This window comes from Oxyura jamaicensis, chromosome 17 (genome assembly GCF_011077185.1).
Source record: "Oxyura jamaicensis isolate SHBP4307 breed ruddy duck chromosome 17, BPBGC_Ojam_1.0, whole genome shotgun sequence".
Lineage (NCBI taxonomy): Eukaryota > Metazoa > Chordata > Aves > Anseriformes > Anatidae > Oxyura > Oxyura jamaicensis.
This window is the reverse complement of record NC_048909.1, coordinates 5,724,157-5,745,161: the sequence shown is the minus strand read 5'-3', so window position 1 is coordinate 5,745,161 and position 21,005 is coordinate 5,724,157. Positions and strand designations below refer to the sequence as shown.

Here is a 21,005-nt window from a genome sequence, read left to right as displayed (position 1 = left end):
TAACAGTTAAAGGTACTTTAATTCCTTCAAATAGAAGGATAGCTTGAAGGTACATCAGAGAAATGATTTCAGTCTTTTTTTTAAAAAAGAAAAAAAAAAAAAAAAAAGCATGGCTTCGAAATTCAGGAACAGTATCAGATAAACAAAGTGCTACCATTATGCACCTGTTTTAAAGTGGTACAAAGAAGCTTACAGATTCAAACGAATGGCATAAATGACTGAGAAATTGATTCAGATAATGCTTGTTTACAGGGACAAAACCTATATTGACAACTATGAATAAGCACACATAATATGTTAAAAAACCTGACTATTTACACACATGGATATATTTGCTTTCCTTTGGCACTAGAAATTACAGACAAAAGATTCCATTTTATAGCAATTAAATTTCAAACTTAAAATAAAAATAACCTTCAAGTCATTTAATTCATACAGCCCCAACACAGTAGCTTTAAATTGCCACCAATTCTGTATTCTAACCCTGGAAATTCAGGCCACAAAGCCTAAATTCAGCTTCCACCCGTGACAAGTTTCATTCAGCAGGATTAACTGGATGTGAGGAGCTCAAGCAGCATTGGAGAATTAACAAGAGATAGACACAGATGTTTAATGAGAATTAATCTCTCATTCTTATCCAAGGTGGACATCTACCTTTAAATGTGTTTCGTATGCATAAACAGATTAAATCAAGTAAAAATGGGCATCCATTACATATATTCAGTCAAATTAGACATTAAGTGTACAGTCAGAGCACATGATGGCCATCTGTAGTAGTTCTTCAGTGTGTTAATCCCTACTCATTTCCATTGCTAGAAAAAAATAATTTAAGATTACACTTAACAAATATAGTTTACTTTTTTAGTACGTTAGCTTACTCTTTTAGCCATTGCCAGGAGTAAGCCAGTAGCTTTCACAGGAAATTCAGTATTATCAATACAGTAGCAAGAGTGTTTTGTCACCCTGTAAGATCCTAAAGAACGTGTAAATGTGTATGAAAACCTCAAAAGTAGCATTTGATTATCCAGACACTTCATTTCTTGCTCATGGTATTCGACTTTACAGAACCTGAAGCTTTGATTACTTTCAAAACAGTTTTTATAAGGTTTTCTGCTAGTAACAGACATGTTAACAACAATGGCACAGTATTTTTCACAAAGCATTAAAGACTAGCTAAAGATTCTTTTTCCTGAAAGAACTACAATCAATTAGGATTACATAAAAAATTAAGTAACATTTATGAGGCATCAGGGCAAGTAACAGCACATCAACCTGCTACTGCAACAGGTAGTGGACTTTAATCTTATACCAAAAAAGAATCAAAAGAAAAAAATTATAGACTTCATAGTTTTCATTTGTTCTCTCTCTAGATGGCAAGAAACCATTACAATTATTTTAATTTGCTCTGCAAACAGTAAGATCGGGGCAGAAGCTTTTGCTGAGGTGGAATGAAGTACATGGCTGTACTATTTTGCACTGATCACAGGCAGACTGGATGCTGTATTGTCTCCAATAACTGGACTGAATCCAAGATAGACCCGACACTCACAGAATACTCTTTCCCCCCATGTTATTTGGGCACCTCTCAAATAGAGATCAATCTTGTTCTGCTACGTGTATTCTTAAGCATCAAAAAAAGCAGAATTCGACTACAGCAAATTCTGTGAGGAAAAGGAATCAGAGAATATAAGAGCAAGTCTTCCCAGAAGACAGTCTTCTCTACACATCCACAGAGAACTAGCTGTTTGAATTTGAGATTAGCTAATACAATCTTTTAAATATTTCAAAAGCACAGCATGTTAAAAACAACGTTCATTACACTTTGTGGAATACCAGTCCCAACAACCTCTACGTGAAATCATTATAAGCTACTCCAACGCAGTCTCTTAACATGGGGGAAAACAAAGTACATCCAAAGCATATATACATGCTGCTACCAAGGAAAGAAAGCAGTCAAGTAGCAACCTTTTTATACAAGAGCTTCACAAAGAATCTTATTAATTGAAATAGCCCAAAACATTAGCTTGCACTTAAGATTTATTTTCAACTGAAAGGACTTCCAAAGCCACCAGTCTTACTAGGAGACCCTTCGGTCTTTTTACTCTGAACTCGCATGGTTTTTTTCATGCAAACTGATTTACTGGAGATACAGTACTGCAAGTTACTTAAAAAATATCTAAGAATCAAATGATTTTTCTTTTTGCAGATTATGAATATATCTATATATATGTCTGTCTTCACCCAAAGTATATATGCACCTACAGTCTTGTCTTAGAGTTATGTAATTCAAGAAACGGAGTGTGCAGGAGTAGCTACCAGATGAAACTTTCCAAATACTGTAATGGAACCTGAACGAACTGATTATCAGTCCACAGAACCACAAGGTTGCATTGCACTACATAAATACTATAAGCAAGGTCAAAACAGGGTATTACAACTGTTTCTTTCAGTGAAGACCAACCAGTCCCTTTGTGTACACATTTAGTTTTATTGTAACAAAGCAACTTGTACACTTTAACGTTTAAAACTGAGCATCTTTCTTTCCTTTCCAGTGAAACAAAAAAAAAAAGAATTTAAAAATAAACAAGAACAAAATTACAATAGAGAATGTCAATTCCAAATAAGATCCTACAGGTTCTGCTCTGATTCTCCATCAAGTGGCAGGGCTCAAAGTCATCATTAGGAGAAGATTTTATTTTAAAAGTGTCATCTTAAACTGCGAGGATGTTTGTTAAACATCACAATTAAACATGCCAAAGGAGAAGAAGCCATGTTGTCAAAATGCCCACTTAACCCACCCAAACATCTGAAACCCACCCCAGCTGACCTTCTATAACCCCGTTTTTTTTTATTTTTCTTTTTTTTTTTAAACAAGAGAAAGTAGACAGATACATGTTGGTAAATGCTAACTGTCCATATTCACATAGAGACACAGTGTAATCTCTGAGCCCAATATACAGAGAAAGAAGGAAAAAAGCTAGATTCTATGCACTACTACACAGGGGCCTAGCACTCTTCAGCTTCCAGCAGAGTGAAGGGAGCAGAAGGTTTTCTTTTTTCCCACAGAACATGGTGTGTTGATTCCATAAACAGTTTTTGTTTTGAGACAGAAAGGGATAAAAATGAACTTGAAACAGAAACCGGTAGATCCTTTTCCACTGTGTTCTGCTCAAGGTATTTCCCCCAAAATAAATTGTGAACCATGGTGTAGAGGAGAGAAAAAGAGACCTCAAGAGAACAAGGCGACTGAGCACAAGAAAAAAAAAAGACAGCAACTTGCTCCCAGGGACTGGAGAAAAATTAAAAAGGTAAAAAGGGGAGGGGGATTTGGAATCCATCAGTGTTCAATTAGTCGTCTTCTCCTTCATCCTCCTGTTGAAAGATAAGCAACAATTAAAAAATATCTACTCACAAAGCTTCAGATAGCATGAACTTTTAAATGCAATAACCAGAATGTTTTGCTACCCAAGAGACCGCAGCCCTACAGTATTACTCATGATGATCTCTCTCCCTCTTCACTAAGGAATAGTAACACTTGCCATGAATATCGATCCAAATAGAAGTCAGTTAATATTGGATGTCACAATGAAAAACACGAGGCATATTAGAAAAAAAATTACCATGACTTAAAAATCACTACAAATATTAACATAAATTTAATATTTAGGAAGAATATTTAGTAATATTCTAGGCTACAACTCATTATTCAGCATACAGAGTGCCACAACGGCCCTCCTGCCTCCACAACCAGAAACGAAGACATGCTAATGCTAAGCCGTAAGTTACCAACACCCTGAATGCTGTCTCTTGCTGCTACAAAAAACTGCTAATTCCTGAACCCAAATAAGCCAAAATAAACCAACAGGTGGGAGGATGACAGAACTGGATGCATCAACAAGAGATTTTTTACAAGTAAAATTTTGCTAGAAAGTTCGCTGTGTAAATGTTGTTAAGCTAGAACAGACACTAATATCCTAAATCATCTGGAGCCCCTTCCTTGCAAGAAGCTCACTAAAATTATTTATTTGCAGTCTCACATACACAAATGTAATCACCACTACACTGAAACCATGCCACAAATTAAGGCACTAACAGTTTTGCTCCTCTCCTCCAACAACTTTGTCAAAGATTTTACAGAAAACTACTTTACCTTTGTACCAATGGCTCAATATCCTTACAAGAAGGTCCCTCATAGATTTCTTATTCTCATGCACCAGATGGAAGAGGTAAATGCCAAATGCTCACCTCGCCTTCCTCTCCCTCATCATCATCTTCATCTTCTTCCCCCTCATCTTCATCTCCTTCTTCATCAATATCCTCCAATCCTTCTTCCTCTTCATCATCGTCATCATCCTCCTCTCCTTCCCCTTCTTCATCATCCATATCAGGAACCTTAAAGACACACATGTGACATTAACTACAGTGATCAAATTCGCTTTTACCTGCACAGTGCTTTTGTGGGAACGGATCAACACCGCAGTGCTATACTTACCAAGTAGTACTGCAGTGGATTTGGCCAGATGTCATCCTTGATGACTTCTCCTAGTTCATCAGCCCCTGCATCAGAGTGGTCAGTGAACCAGGTAAAGAAACTTTCTGGCTCTTCATGCTGCCTCTTCCTACTGGCTTTGTTCTGTGTCTGGCTTGAACGTTTTGTCAGATCCTGAAAAGAAAGTTCAGAAGCTCCCTAAAGCAGCAGTATTTTCATTGTGTCCCACCGTTTTTTTTAATTTATTTTAAGTAAACACCATTCAGAAATATACATGTCTAAACAACCACAAGAAGTCACTTACTCCATCCTTCAGGGACAAATCGTAAAGCCACAATTAGAACCCAAAGGACTAATAGCAAAAGGTGTCACTCAGCAGTAATCCCACCTGCTTCTTTTAATGCCTTCCACTGAAATACTGAAAATTCACAGGATCTTGCATTTTCTTTACGTTTCCCTGTCACAGGGCAGCCCAAGTATTGCAATTGTTTACTGAAATGCCAAACTTAAAAGATCTCACGATAGCTTAATACTACTACAGAATTTGTTATTGAAGTTAAACGCTACAACTGCTACGTAAACACACAATTTAAGAAACACTCAGGCTCCACACCTCTAAGCTCTGTCCTTAACTTAATAGTGAGATGAAGAACCGCCTACTGTTCTTAACCCTAAATTTTCTGCTTTGAAGTCTTAAGGTTATTTGTGGTAGTAAGTGAATAAAAATTTGCACAAGCCAATAAAACATATGGTCATGAGAAAATACATCCACCACCTTACCCCAGAAGTTTGGCAAGTTTGCAAAACTGTTTGCTAAGTTTGAAAAGAAAGCAATTCTCCTCTATTTAAATCTATTCTTTCTTTGGTCATAAGGTAACCCCAAACTCCCAACGTTTGCTTTCTTGATAGAATCACAACATATATAGACTTTAATTTCTTAATGAAGAATAGTACCAAAATTCACATTAATTTTGTGGTATATTGTAAGACCATTCAGCTGCTTCGTTCAGGACTGTGATTTCTGTACAACAGGAAAAGTTCCAGTTCTCAGTGAAAAAAAGATTTTCTTGTCCTGATGGTGACAAAACAAGCAGCAATTTAAATGCAACCCCCAGTTCTACTTTGAAATATTCATTTCAAAACCTTTAGGATAAAATGAAAGGGCTCCCAACTATTACTGAAACTACAGAACATTAATTTGGTTTGAATACTGACTGGGTAATAGATATGCCCACATTATTGTGTGGATCCTACTTCTCTAAAGACGTGGTGTCTGGAAGGGAAATTAAGAAAAACGGAAAAATTAGACACCCCCTATCTACCCCACCCCTCCCAACTCCAGTGTCCTTGGAATTCCTAATTTCATAACTATCTTAAAACAACAAAATACAGCCCAGGTCCATTCCAAAGAGAGACAAGCTAGAGTACTTGTTCATCTCTCCATCTGGTCATACTTGTGCTTTCACTGTTTTAATTGTGGTGCTCAACTGAACAGGAGAATTCACTACAGATCTGCACGTAAATGGTGTATGCCAAACCTCGCATGAGCTACATATATAGAAAAGTGGGGAGGGGGAGGGAAGAGGCAGCTTCAATTAAGAAAAAAAGAAGAAAGTAAAAGGAACGTAAATGAAAGCACAAATATCATGTAGAAGGGCAATTATCTCTCCCAGATGCACAGATACGTACCTTCCCAGATTTCCATTTGATCTCAGTTGATTTTGAAGATGGGTCTCCACTTTCATTCAGATGAAACTCTTTGGAGAGAACTTTATTTTCAAAGTATGGATTCTCATCAAAATACTGCAGATTTGAAAGCAAAGAGTTAGAACCCATAAAACATAAGCATACATGTGCCAAGTCAAATCTCATACTAAACAGCTAACTGAAGAGATTAAGTTACAAACTACGACCCAATATATGGCTACATTCAAAAAAGCAGCAAAGTCACAAGCGAAGGAATATTTAATGTACTTACAAAATCTATTCTGTAACCTGATTTGATATCTTCAAATTCTGTCACCTCAACTCTGGTCAAATAATGCAGTGCTTCTTCGTCTTCTTCTCCCAGCAGTGCAGATACTAGGATAGAATCAGTAGTCCCACATTAACAAAGCTATGAAATGCGTGTCATGGACATGAAATACAGGAAATTGACATCATATACAATGGGAAAAGCAACCCATTTGTCCAAGCTGACTTCTTGGGGCCCATTTTTTGAGATAGCAGCCACCAGACTAGTAGCGTCTCTGTGATTTTGCTGAGATAACACTACATATGCTTGTTGCAGTTCATTAAAAAGCAGCATCTATCTATTCTTCTCTCTAAAACAGATTCCCAGATATGTGGTTTGCTCAATGTAGGCAGTGTACGGACTTGTTTTCTTGTCCTGTTGGAAACAGCACCTTGTCAACACTCCTAAGGAGATCACCCCAAATTAAAAACTGAAATAAAATACCAGAATCCTCCTTTTCTTTCAAGGAGACAATTAACTGATACAGCATGAAGCTTGTAATTTATAATACAGGAAGAAAACTACCATGGAATTCTCGTGATCAAGGTGTTCCTTTAGTTAACAATGCAAGAGCTAAAAAGCTTATAAGACGCACGCTAGGACAAAAAGGAAGTGTTTGCATATGTACCCATAGGCTTCTGTTTAATGCCAAGTAACTAGCCTAGGAAACAGTAAGAACCTGAAGAGGCTCATGTTACAAGCAAGGAAACACTGAATTTACAGAAAAAAGGGGGCTATTAAGAATATACCTTGTGGGTGGTTGACAAATGTTGTTACCCAGAAATTTGGGATTTTGGCGATCAATTCTGACCTCTTCTGGAAGAATGGTTGGCGGAGTTTGTTGTATTTCTGTTCTACTTTCAAAATTTCCTCACTGGCTTGTTCATTCAGTCTGTAACAGACAGAGCCACGTTAACCTCAGGAGAGAGAACTGAAATTCGAAGATGTATCATCAGTACTTAGCTATAAGCTGAACAGATTTAATTAAACTACTCAGCCACGCACAACAAATGAGGGAGCTCAAACAAAAAGAACAGAAGCCCAAACCTGTAACCACTATTAGGAAATACACTACCAGAAGCAATCACGCTCATCTTAATGAAGCGTTCTTAACACGCTGTATGTTTTGCAGCATTACGTGAGGGACAGACCCTTATTTATGAAAGGTAGCCTCTTAAGCATTTTGTTTGCAAGTCACCTGTAGATGGACAGCATTTAAAGCCATCACCTGCCCTTTATAATTTTGGGGCAGGTAAGCGTGACTATAACAAAGCAATTTGGTACCACACACAATTAAAATCTGAAAGACATTAACGCTTCATTGGCTTTGGAAAAGTTAGAGCCCTGAGACTGCAACTGTTCCACACGGACAGAGCCTCACTTGTCACTAGCACTTTGTAGCACAGTGCACGTGGAGGTAAGATACATGCAAATACTGACACAGAACCCACAGAGCTTGGGGATATGAAACTGATCTTTCAGTGACATTTTCTACCTGTTATTCTACAAGCACTCAAATACATAATAAAGACTTATAATAAAGCTAACTTTTGCACCAAGTTTTCAGTTCTGCTTACAATTGTGAAAATACTTTTGCAAAGCAGCATACAAATTAACTTGAGAAAGCAGTGAGTAAACCTCTTAAAACTATCACAGTGAATTAAAAAATTAAGCTCAAGCTCTACATTTTTAACTGTAAACAAATAACCAAGAAATCAGGATACTTCTTCTTGATTTTACACAAATACTTGTTATATCTGATCGGGCTAGAACAAGTGTATCATGTGGGAGTCTGAAGACACTGAGGACTACTACCAAGCACTTACTTTACTAAATATTTTATTACCGAAAGCCTTTTACTTCCTGCTAAACACTTGTCAAGTTCTTTAATGTTTACCTGTCTATTTCATTCTGTACTTCATCAATGTGTTCAATTGCTTCCTGTTGCTCTTTTTCTGAAAAATAAATGAAAATGCATCAAAATCCCTTCATTCTCAAGTCTGACAAATCACTTGGAGTTTTCTCCTCAGCCCTTTTCTAGAGATCTTTTAGAATTACACAGGTATTTCTATTGAGTGTCTTAAGTGTTACTATGCCATAAAGTCACAGCTACTTCCAGGGCGAACTATGGCTGAAGCACCAAAAAGTTTCCCGAAACGGGACTCGAAGCAAGTTTACCAAAAACCCCAGCTCACATTCCTCTATACAGTTTTACAAGTCAACTTAAATGGTAAACGAATCCCGACAGTTAGTACTAAGAATGTAATGAAGAAGTCGCACATCTAAGGCCAACAGAGTTAAAGGAACGTGGAAGCATTAAATAATTTAGAGGGGACAGCAACATCAATGGAAACAGCATAACCGGGAACGCGCGGCCATCGAAAAACCAAAAAGCACATTGGATGAGGAAAAAACCTTCAAAAGCACGTTGGGTAAGGAGAACGAGGGAAAAAAAACCTTCCAAGTCACGGTCCGGCAGATAATTTCGCAGCAGAACTTCCCCGGGACAACGCTTGGCAAAGCTCTCGATTAAAGGCCGCCTGTTTACCTAGCGTGCTGGGGGATGAATGAGCGGCAGCGGGAAGCAGCCAGAGCGGTGCAGCCCGCTCCCATCCCCGCTCCCAGCTCGGCCCGCGGCAGCAGCCAGCTCTCCCCGAGGAGCCCGCAGGTGCGGCGAACACGTGCGGGCCCGCAGCACCGGAGAGCCGGGGCAGGAGGCAGGCCAGCGCGCTGCGCCCTTCCTCCGCCGGTTAGAAACCCCGCTGCTCGGCCGTTTTCAAAAAATAAAAATTAAATCAATTAAAAAAAAAAGCCGGAGGAGAGGAGCCACCGCGATCGCACGTGGGGGAGGCGCGGGCGGTTCCTCGGCCCGGCCCCCGCAGCACCGCGTGGCTCCCGGGGCCGGCCCGGGAAGGGCCCCGGCGGCGGCTCCATCGCGGCGCGGCGGGGGCAGCACCACGCGGCGACGGCGCCGAGCCCGGGAGGCGGCCGAGCAGCAGCATCATGGCGGCGGCGGAGCACAATGAGAGAGGCTCGGCGGCCGCCGAGCGAGGGGGGAAGGCGAAGGGGGGGGGGAGGGGAGGGGGAAGAAGGGAGCAAGGCGGCCGGGCGGGCTGAGGGAGGGGGGTCCCCGCTGCTCCAAGCCGAGGCCGCAGCGCCCCCCGGGCCGGCCCCGCCTGCGCCCCTGGGGAAGGAGGCCGGGCCGGGGAGCGGAGACAAAAGGGCGCTAACATGGCCTCCTCCTCCTCCTCCTCCCGCTGCCGGGGCCTGCACATCCGCCCGGCCGCCACCGCGCTCTTCCCGCCTCCGGCCCGGCCGCGGCCCGCGGGGCTGGGGAAAATGGCGGTCGGTGCGGCGCGGGGCGAGGCGGAGGCCGCGGCGGAGGCCGCCATTCCCTTCCCTGCTTTCCCTTCCCTTTCCCCTTCCCGCCCCCCCACCCCCCACCCCCACCCCCCTCCTCCCGGGCCCGGCGCGGCCTCACCTGAGGTCTCGTCGGCCCCATCGTGGTTGGAGTTGAGCTCCTTCTTACTGACTTTGGCCGCCGGCGCCGACATGGTGGTGGTGGCTGCGGAGCGCGGAGGGCGGGGGGGGGGCCGTAACGGGACTGAGCGGGGGGAGAGGAGGGGAGGGGGGGGGGCCGGGCGCTGACTCCTCCTGCTGCCGCCTCCTCCTGCCGCCGCCGCCGCTCAGGCTCCCTCCTCCTCCTCCTCTTCCTCCTCCTCCGGGCCGCTCCCGCCTCCTCCGGCCGGACCTGGGGCTCCCGGGTACCAGCGGCGCCCGCGCTGCCTCACGCTCCCCACAGCCAGAGTCGCCGCCGCCTCCTCCTCCTCCTCCTCCTGCTGCCGCCGCTGCTGCTGCTGGCGAGGGGCGGGCGGCGCGACGCGCATGCGCAGCAACCCCCCTCCGGGGCACGGGGGGGCGGCGGACGCCAGCGCGCATGCGCACCGAGCCCCCCTGCCGGGCGCTGGGCGGGCGGGCGGCGCGACGCGCAGGCGCGCCCCCAGCGTTCCCCTCCTCGGCAGCGGGCGAGCGCCCCCGCCGCGCGCACGCGCGAGCGCCGCCTCTCCTCCCCGCCGCGGGCGGCCCGCGCGCGCAGCCGCGGTGAGGGACAAGCCCCGCCCCTCCCTCCGCCGCCGGCCGCCCCACGCCGGGCGCTCATTGGCTGAGCCTCGCGAGGGGCGGGGCGCGGCGCGGAGACACAGAGGAGGGCGCGAGAGGCAGGAGAAGAGGGGGAGAAGGGCGGCGGCGCGCGCAGGTGTGCGTGTGAGGCACTGGGGGGGGGGGCGGTGTGCGCATGCGCGGTCGCTGAGGGCGCACGCGGCCGCCCCGCTCGAAGCCCGCGGGACCCCTCACAGCCCTGTGTGGGGACGGGGCCGGTCGCCTTGGTGGCGGGGCTGGCTGAGGTCCCCCTGGAGAAATGTGTACATAAGCATGTATATATGTGTGTGACGGGCGTTTGGGGCCCGTGAACCCAAATCAGCAGCTGCCCTGAGCCACCCCCTCTGGCCCTCCACAGCATCTCCTGTGTGTGGAGGAGCTATGAGGTAAAGTCACGCCTGGGGACGTGGCGGCCCCCGTGTCAGTGAGCGGCCTCGCCTAGCTGGAACATGACTCAAAGGGATAACATCAGATGTTACATTTTAAGGGCACAGAGGCCCTGTCAGTCACATCCAGCCCACTCCGTTACTGTGGGAGCACAACTCTAGAAGGTCATTGAGCCTGGGCTCTGCCAGCACACCTGCCACTGCACCGAGAGCAAGCGGACTTTAAATAACCCTTTTTGTGCCTTTCCTGTCCACCTGTCATGGAAGAGCTCATTGCAGCCTCATAGTTAGACTAGCTCTGTTCTGGTCTTAAAGTAACAGCTGAGCCATGCAGTGTATCCTTCACAAACGATTATTATGATACAGATCAAGCTAAGAAACAAGTATAGCTTTGAGGAATTTGGAACTTGCCGTCTGTAATTTGTTTTCCAGTCACACAATATTCTCACATTCTCCCTGCCTCTATTTCTTTTCCTCCTCTTCATGTTGCCCTTCCAGTGTACTTTTCAGCAAGTCCTGGATTAGTTCCTGCGTCCTCAGAGGTTTTACTGGAGTTTTCCCGATTCCTGTTCCCACCTGTTGCTTCCAAATCCCAATGGCTTTTTCTTTTGTATTCCCAGCTGTCACTTCCCACCAGCTATGTCTTTGCTTCCATCACCACCCACAACTGCTGCAGCATGTCCGTGATTTGCATTGTGCTTCCCCGTGCAAACAGCAGGAGAGAGGAGCTGCTGTCCATTCGTCCTCTGTGCTTGCCTCTACAGCAATGAGCACTACTAAAAACAAAAGGTGAGCAAAGCTGTGCCACTTTATAAACACAAGATTATCGACTCCTTCCATAGAGCTTCTCAAGGCCTTCCTGAAGCTCAGTGCAGTGAGAAAGCTTCTCATGCTCTGGCTGCATCTCCCAAGAACAATTAATATGGATGTCTTCACATTCAGACAAGGTAAGCTCACATGTGCAGCTTGGTTTTCTTCCATCTGTTTACCTTGAATCTCTTCACTATGCCACTGCATATGCTTCGAATTTTCATCTTTTATCACCTGTAATGTACTATTATATTGTATTTATTAGCCTTTGAAGGTCCACAATTTGAAAATACAGGGCGTATATTCGAAAGGCAGTTCCAAGCAGGAACATGATCAAAAGGGCATCTGCTTACTCCCTGCTAGAATCCTTCTTTGGTATATAAAGTAGTAAATATTCCTGAGGTATTAGTATGTTCCACTGATGTATTCAAAGTCAAGCAGCCATGAATTTTAACTGCTGTACCATTTAAAACATTTCAGTGATGTTTATTGTACCCTAAAGCTAACTATTATGCAAGAAAACAGTATATTAATTAGAGAAAATAAACACTTTTAAATATATGCGAGACAGAAAATACAAACCTATGCTTTCATGTCTTGAGAGAAAGCTAAACTTTCAATTTTTATATATTTGTTAGGAGTGAGAATTCTCTCACAGTATTGCTTTCTTTTTTTACTTGATTTCTTCAATTTAGTGCTGCTGATGTGCTGTTCACAGCTTCCTAATGGAACTTTTGTCCTAACTCTTCCTAACTTCTCTTCCCATCAGAAAACTTACATTAACATTCTTACTTCTTTTCCAGTTACATATCCTTACACTCCAACCGACTGGTTAATTAACAGCCTGTCATTTTTGCTTTTCAAAGGAGAACCTCACTGAAACAGATCAACTCTGGTCTAACTTTAGGGTATACTTCATACGAAGTCTCAAAACAACAGGTGCTGAAATGCTTCTTGGGCTTGGCTCAAAGAATTCACAGAATGATGCCCTCTCTGCACTCCTCTCCTTGCATTATAGAGAAATAAAGAAGCAAAACTAAGCCACTGAGTTAGAGCAGTTCTTGAGCCCTAAGAAGGATGAGTGCAGAGCACCCAGCGGCTTTTGCAGCTGAATTGATTTACTGTTTGTTCTTGCTGCATTGTTAACATGTACACTCAGGAGGAACATGACTCAAATATTTGTGAAGAAGCAAGCAGCACAATTTTCATCTCAGTCTGAAACTGTTCCTCTGTGTAGGCATCCCAAAGCTCATGTAGTTTCATTACAAAGGAAGGAAAATGGCATCTAGGTCATATAAAGCCTTGGTGTTAAACACAAGTTATCTGCTGTTACACAACATTTTTCAGAAAAAACACGTGATGCTTAGACATAATATGCAACTGTGCTTAATATCCATGATATTATATAAAAAAGAAACAGAAAAACTTCTATGTTTTTGTAGTTGATAAACATTCAGCCACTTCACTGCTTTCTAACGTTTTTCATTATATGTAGTGAACATCTAAAGCAGTTTCAATCCCTGAATAACTGCTGAGGGGTTAAAATGTACGGTTACAATCCTATGAAATAAGGTGTGTGTGAATGCATTTAAAAATTACTTCCTCCTCCCCTCACCTTCTCCTAAGACCTTTCTCAGCTCTGATTACATCAAATATAGTAGAACAGTAACTTTTTTTTTCCTGAATTACACTGCCCAAGTAGTATGCTGCCTATATCACAGAGCTCGTTTTCCTCAATATTACGGAGTTAATATTCCCACTCCTGTTTGAACTTCGGATTGCATGGCTAAAGTTGCAAAACTACTGTATGTGATATCTTCCAGACCAGGTGCATGAGTACTCCAGTGTTGACAAATAAGGGACTTAGATCTTTGCAGCCGTCAGGATGGCAGCGACTGTCAGATAAGTGAAGAAAATGTGTTCGTTTTCCTCTCCGTACGTTTGGACATTCTAGGGGGGGAGTTGGCAGCACCTGATAACGATTAATGGCTTTACAGTTTACATAGACTGTAGCAGTAGTTGCACTTTGTTCACAGGAATGGAATAAGCAGAGCCTCTTCATAAAGATAATCTCATATTTACTTCTTGTTGCAAAAGTTCAGCTCTCTCAGTATTTCTTTCCTTCGTTAGGTATTATTACTACAAGACAGAGACATAATTGGTAATCATGCCTAGTTTCTGGAATGTCAAATCAGCTGTACCTGTTAAACACGCACTCCTGATTTGGCAGGTTAAGTCAGAAAATACGCTAAATCCTCACAAATAAAATGTAATGATGTGTGAAAAAGAAAAGGAGAGTAAATTTCCTTCTAAGCATTCCTGCCATGTAAAATGGGCAGACATAAAATCATGCAAGTCAGTATAATTAATAGCAACTTAAATTTTTATAGCCCTCCATCCAAAAGAATCTCACAGCCTTTATGGAAATTATTGTATGGAAATATAAAACAAGGATCGTTTTACCACGGTTGAAATGCAACCGACGGCTTAACAATTGTACATCTATGCTGGAGCCTGGTCTTCCACAAAGGACTTGCACGCTCAGGCTCTCTATTAGGAACAAAGATACCCCGTGCACTGCAAGACAACATTTTTTAGAGTGTATGAAAGCTTTTAAATTACTGAGTACGCCAATGAGTCGAAAGCTGCAAAACATTTCAGGCACACATAAGCTTGTACTTGATAGTAAAGTCTGACTGACATATCAGCGCTTACTCTAAGCAGCAGGCAGAGACACAGCGGCTGGTTTGCTGCGTGTAATCAGTTTGACAGCCCCCAGGAATTGCTGAGTCCCCATGACCCTGGAAAGACAGTTTGGCACATATATTAAACAGTCAAATACCTCCCCTCCAACTGTTTATTCATCTCCACTAGTCACAGGCCTTCCCAGTCGAGTACTCACATTAGGTCTGAATGGTTAGATAATGATGGAAGAATCTTCCACGTGTCCTCACAGTTGTTGCAATCTAAACCCTCAGATGAAAATATTTCTGGATTAATAACTGCCTTTGAAGCTGGAAGGTGGTTCAGTAACACAGACAGCAAAGAGTGACTAATATTATACATTTGAATAAATCCAAAGATTCGTTTGGATTTTTTTTTCCCTTAACTTTTGGCAAAGTTCCCGTGCGACGTAGTTGCTAAACCTGACTTTTATTTTTTTCCTGTACCAGCATTTTTAACTTACCAGAGCACTTGACAGTAATTTACGAAGAGCTGGGCGGTCATATAACACTTGTTCTTGTTCCCAGACACCAGAGACAAAAAGGCTGACGTAACATTTTTAAAAGTCTTAAAAAAAAAAACTTCAAAGTCAATGAAATCTAAGACACTTCTGAACACGAGACATAAGCTTTTCAGATATGTGGCTGCTTATGAATGTTTTGCTCCTATTTTTCACGTAAGGTGTACAGTTGTGGTCAGCGCAGGGAACTGAAACGATCTGTCCCTTCCAGAACATAAAGGGAAAATGGTTTATTGGAAAATTCTCTTCAAGTTACATTCGGTATTGTGAAATTAAGAGTCCCTGCACAAAGAGACATTTGATTGGAGGAGTTTCCTACCCTTCTTAACTTTCATTCTGATTTTTTTACGTCAGACATCGATGTTGTCCCATTCCTTAGCCCAGATGGAGTTCTGTGGCTCTAACTACTGATTGACTGTGCCAACAGACACATACATAAATGTTGTTACTCATCTAGCACTGCTAAATTGCAATTTCTAGAAGCAAAACCATTTAAATATCAACCTGTCCAGATGCGCTATCACCTCTTCCAGATGTGGATATCCATTTATTTTAGCCTGAGGAGTTCACAGGTCAAGACGAGATCTGAAATGTGCAAAAGTTCTTGTTTGAAAACATGTATTGGCACATGCAAAGGTGGCTCTTTGCTATCTGCAGCACCTGCAGGGCGTTATAAGGGCAGATACTTAGATCTCCTCGATGCATTCACACCTGGAGATGTTCAAATCCTACCAGGAGGGATACACAGTTCCTAGTTTTACAGGCCAGTATTAGGGCCAATCCATCTGGAAGACTTCAGCCAAGCTTAATACAGCCAGAACAGTTCCACAGAAAACGTCTGAAAAACTAGAGGCTATTTGCAATATCTGGTGATTAAATAATACCTTTTGCGGTTGGTTTTATGTTTATGTTTGAGGCTTTCTTTTACTACGGACGCTCCTGCGTCATGAAAGCTCTAAATAGAAGTTGGAAAAACTGACAGCTTCCAAGAAGTATTCCTGGGTAGAGTGATCGATCGCTAACAGGGACACTTTCAAAGGAAAACACTGCAATAATAATACCGGGAGTTATTCTGGAATAGCTGTGCCAACCACATTTTTATGAGGAAGGCCCTGAAATAATTAACAGGAGAAGTAGCTGCTAGCCCCTGATTTTGGCTCTGTTTGAAGAAAAACTGATTTCCTCACAGCTAGGGTGGAAGCTCGAGTGCTCAAGTCCTTCTAACTAGACATAGTAGATCTGGATCAAAATGGGTGGAAATTACAGTGCTATAAATTTGTATGAAAGCTGAATCAGAGCTTTAGGATAACTAAGCAGTGGGGATAGAGCGACGCTGAGGACACGGAACTTACTTTGTTCTTTTGGGGGTTTCCTGCAAGGAGACCTTCAGATGATCATCTCTCTCTGTTCCACTTGTGGGAAAATTAAGAAGGATCCAATTTGTCTACAAACAGAACTTACAAACACGTGCTTTCTAGGATTTTAACTCTGGCCAACTCCTGCAACTCTTATTTATTTATAAAAGTTTAACAACTCTTATTTATTTCCTCTGTCCTATGACAGGAAAACTCTTGCTGAATCCTAAACGAAGTTGAGTGACACTTCAAGCTTTGGCCCCTCAGGAAGAGCAGTAAAGACTCTAATTTTACACTCTGCGTATTCTGTCCCATTGTCTCGTTACCAAGCAGCAGCTGTTTTTGTGGGAATTGTGAGCCTTCCCTTGCTATGGAGAGCACTATCGATATTTGAACTCTCAGGGGGAGTAACCTCTGTTTCTATCCAGGAAATATCAGATTAAAATAAACGCATGGAGCATTGCTCGGTGAAGAGCGAGTACGTTATTTACAATCCTTTAGTTTCATGTTGGCATTATTCAAACATTTGATGTGTGCCTTGAGTCTTGTGTAGGAGTACAGTGACAAAAGGTGAAACAAAAAGGAGGAAAATACCTCGAGATCTGTCATATATAATTTTTGCTCTAATAATACATTGTACACATTACTCCTTTCATCTGAGAATGTCAAAGCTCATTAAAAAAATGTAGTTCAGTATAAAAAAGCTCTGTGAGGAAAGTAATTCCTTTATTGGTAGGTTAACTGAATGCCAGAGTCATTCAGTTATTCCTCATTAGAACCAGAGACAGAACTCAGGAATAGAACTAGTCTCCAGCTTTGGCTACATAAAATGCTGCACAAGTTGCCAACAATGAAGATCTGCAAGTGGAATTTGGTTAATTGTGTCAGTCTGTAGGAACGCTTATTATTTTTTGGTATTACAATAGCTCCGAGAGTCCTGAGAGCTCTGCAACTGTGATCCCTTTGCACAAGGTGCTAGCTGAACACAAAGCAAAGAGGTGCTTCTGGCTTCAAGAACAAAGTCTTTCAGGACATAGTTTGACAAGTTTTTTTGGTAGAAGTCTCTACTTATGCATTCCCCACCATGCACTCCTCCATTCCTCTTGTTTTCCCCTTCACGCTGCCCCTGAATTGTACACATGCAGTGTAGCCCTGTGTTAAACTGAACCAGGAAATGGATTTCAATTAAAACTAGTCCTCAGAAGAACATTTCTTTTTAACTCAGACTAGCACTCTGATCTGTGCCCTGCTGCAGATGCAAGAAAAACATTCCAAGAAATGGGGTCCCGTAAAGGAAGGAAGGAATGAGGAAAGGGTAAGGAGCAGGTTGCTTAAGCCTTGCTTATTTTGAAGAGGTGTTTGTCAGACCGTTAACCTAGCCTTACCAGGACAGGGCTGCAATTTTACCTGGTGTGAAACGTTTTGTTGTTAGTTTTGTTTAAATTAACACAAGCAAGCAGTCTGTGTCAATACACAAAATGACAGAACTGCTACCTCAGGTGATACCATAAAGTTTTCAGAGTAGAATTTGCTAGCATTGCCAAAAAGTCATCCTTCCCCTTTCAGATTCAAAAATACCAACTCTCAGAAACACACAAAGGAAATAACCTTTAAACTCCGTGTTTGTTTTTGCAGTGGCATGACTGGAAAATAATTTCATCTGCCTTTACAAAGAAAGCTGGGGGGGATGTTAAACAAAGTAGAGACCATTTCCCTCCCACCACAGTTGTGCATCTATTATCTGACTCACCACTTCTGGGATTCCTTCTGGCAGCGCTGGTTTTATTGCACTGAAAATTCAAGAGTGTGAAAAATATTCCCTATTTTCAGATGACTCCTCTGTTCTCTGTGTCGTTCAGGTCAGCATCCCTTCCTTTAGAGGTTTGGAACTAAAGATTCAGAAAGTGCAGTTCTTAAGCCTTGTGAGAAGCACCAGCACAGCAGAAGGGGGAAGGGAGAAATGAAAGGGGAGGAGAGTCCATATCTGAAGAGAGACTCCAGACTAGAGAAATTTTACTGACATCCATTCAGTATCCAGCAGGGTCTCCTTCAAGGGCTGTTACTGAGATCCAAAGACTCGGGCAATTCACAGAGGCATTTACATGCAACGTTGCCTTCTGGGAGCTAAGGTATAACTGTACTCCTGGATAATAACAACAAAGAATACTACCAGACTCCTATTGAAATGTCAGCCAGGCACTACTGTTCTAGGGAGTAACAAAGAGATGCTAATATAATTAATTATGAAGCCTCCGTACCCTCATTAACACTTCTTTAGTGCCCAGATCTTTGAAAATCAGCTGTATAAAGTGACTGTCAGAGTTAATTCCTTATAAATTGCCTCCTGTCACATCCCAGCGCTGCAGCAAGTTCTCTCAGGCCTTGTTGACGCTAAGAAATCTGTTGTGTGTGTTTTTATTTTTTTCTTTTTTATTATTATTTTTAAGTTGTCCTGGTTATTAAGGTATACGCTGTAGAATAAGCAGGAGTTTGTCAGGATAGGATAGAGCAAAATAGATATGCCTTTAGACAGCCCTACTGGTAGCATAAATAGGAAAAGTTTGAGTCACTTAAACGGAAAACTAAGGACAAAAGAAAAACAGGAATGAGAGGTGTCACATAATTTGGCATTAAAATGTTTCCGGACCTCTCTTAAATTTGAAGATCGCAGCCAGTTTGTAGTGCTCTCTTCTCGTACTGCCTTTACAACAGTATTTCAGCTCCAGGCCTCATTCCAGTGCATGCTCCCTCCCTGCCACTCCCGCTTACAAATATATATTTCAATAGGCTTAGGCTACACGGAGTTCCAAAACCAGCATGTAATTGGTACAATTGTCTTTCACGCTTCTCCACAGAGAGCCACATTCATGCCTTCTTCAGCCCTGCTTTGTCATGGTCTCACTCCTTTTTTCTGTAAGTTAGGCTGGGATCAGCACTCGTGTTTTGGAAACCTACACAAACACTAAAGAAAAAGAGTCGCACAAACTGGCTGCGTTCATAGTTCATTCTGCTATTTCTCAGCACCATTCATACTCCTAAGGATATAAGCGTGCGATTTTTTACCGGAGATAAAAAGAAACCGATCATTACAAATCACTCAGCATTTTTTGCAGCAAAGAAACACTGAATGCTGACATGCCAATTTGTACAGAACAGCCTGCTTCCCTCAGTCTTCGGTGTGCTTTGGAGAAGATGATAATCTTTCTGCAGTGCATAATTCTGCAGAGTTACCTGCGTGTGTTTGTATAACGTGCTCCAGAATCCTTCGGGATTCTTGCTACACATGGCATAACAGACTAATCAAAGATGCTTTATTTGCCATTTCAGAAGTGGCTTTTGCAGTAAGCATAAGATGATTTTGCTGGTCTAGCTAAACTGATAGCACTCACGCTCTTTAAACGGAGGTGAAGTTTATATCAATAAAAGCAGTCCTTGCAAATAGGCCTGTCTTTGCTACTGTATTTATTAACATCGTTAGGAACATGATTTTGTTCTCCACTCTCAGATTACATATTTATATCCCAGTAAAGCATTGATGTATTGATCATTGTGTTCACATAAATCACGCGTAAGAAATTAAAGTAGCACGCTCTAAATTAAACGTATCGGTTTCTGAAGAGCAATCAAGAACTACCGCGCAAATTCCATTTGCTTTATAAAGTATAAATTTGATGGGACTGAGCAGAATGTAACTACGTATCTCTGAATGTCCTTTTAGAAACAACATTTCTGCAAAGGACAGCCAATTCTGTCCACACAAATAATGCCTGTCTGCAGTGCTTTTGGAGATAGTCGGGTGCTTTATACATACCAATTCAAGTTCCAATGGCAGTTTGAGATACTTTAGACATAGTACGTGTTGGTAAAGTGATGTACAGAACAGATAAATAATTTTTAGTCGTGCATAATTACTGAGTATGGAGTTAATTTAAGGAATCGCAGTGTTTTCTTCCCTGTTGTCAGCACTGCAAAGAGTCAGCTACCGTTTAAGGGTGGCATGCCAGATTGTAGTTCTGTTTCTGAGATTAGACGGTGAGCATGCTGGTATAAGCTCAGCAGGAACTAGGGGATGCTGTGTCTAAAAGCAGAGAGACACTGCCAATCACCTTGTGGACAGCGTCTTGCCTCTGTCCAAGGCAGAGGCTCCCAGCTGCCACTGCATTTGGAGCACCACGACAGCCAGGAACTGGGATCCCGAGGCTTTCACAGATGCCTCTTTCGATATGCCACGGCTCTTGGCCCCGTGCCAGCTCCTACTTGCCATTCAAAATCTGCCTGCGTGGAGCCTTTGCGCCCCTGCGGTGGTAGCTTGCTGACACCTGCAACAAAGCACGCTTTCCCTACACTCCTTCTCATTTCGGTCACATTTTGACTAAAATCTTATTGTCAGTGTGGGACTGACTGTGTGACAGGTGATACCTGTGCTGTGCACGAAGTCATACCCATAATAGTTGTAAGGTTTAAAAGTGACCCCCTCCCGACTCTAATTCTACAAAGCATAACAGATCTCTGAGTAATGGAAATGGATTATTTTTATAGGATAGCACAC

The 21,005-nt window shown here is 42.7% G+C and overlaps 1 protein-coding gene and 1 long non-coding RNA gene across 3 annotated transcripts; both read right to left on the bottom strand.

Moving 5' to 3' along the window:
- Positions 1-1,044: 1,044 nt before the first annotated feature.
- SET (SET nuclear proto-oncogene) lies at positions 1,045-10,178 on the bottom strand. The gene is made up of 8 exons (XM_035341669.1): positions 9,985-10,178; positions 8,401-8,458; positions 7,253-7,395; positions 6,468-6,571; positions 6,179-6,292; positions 4,493-4,663; positions 4,246-4,392; positions 1,045-3,372 (listed from the first exon to the last, which is right to left on the bottom strand). The coding sequence occupies exons 1-8, from the start codon at positions 10,055-10,057 to the stop codon at positions 3,349-3,351; spliced, it is 834 nt and encodes a 277-aa protein (XP_035197560.1). The 5' UTR covers positions 10,058-10,178; the 3' UTR covers positions 1,045-3,348.
- A 4,525-nt stretch (positions 10,179-14,703) lies between these two features.
- Positions 14,704-18,395, bottom strand: LOC118175497. Of its 2 annotated transcripts, XR_004754994.1 has the most exons (3): positions 18,207-18,395; positions 15,606-15,686; positions 14,704-15,148 (listed from the first exon to the last, which is right to left on the bottom strand). It is a non-coding gene; the product is annotated as an uncharacterized LOC118175497 (long non-coding RNA). The 2 variants fall into 2 exon arrangements; XR_004754993.1 differs by lacking the exon at positions 18,207-18,395 and having other exon boundaries at positions 15,606-17,754.
- Between the last annotated feature and the right edge of the window lie 2,610 nt (positions 18,396-21,005).

What these genes read in the sequence shown, in the direction of transcription:
- SET (XM_035341669.1), bottom strand. Translation starts at nt 10,057, where the DNA reads ATGTCGGCGCCGGCGGCCAAAGTCAGTAAGAAGGAGCTCAACTCCAAC. An exon ending in TGGGGCCGACGAGACCTCAG is followed by an intron (nt 8,459 to 9,984) that starts GTGAGGCCGCGC and finishes TTTATTTTTCAG; the next exon opens with AAAAAGAGCAACAGGAAGCA. An exon ending in GTACAGAATGAAATAGACAG is followed by an intron (nt 7,396 to 8,400) that starts GTAAACATTAAA and finishes TGTCTGTTACAG; the next exon opens with ACTGAATGAACAAGCCAGTG.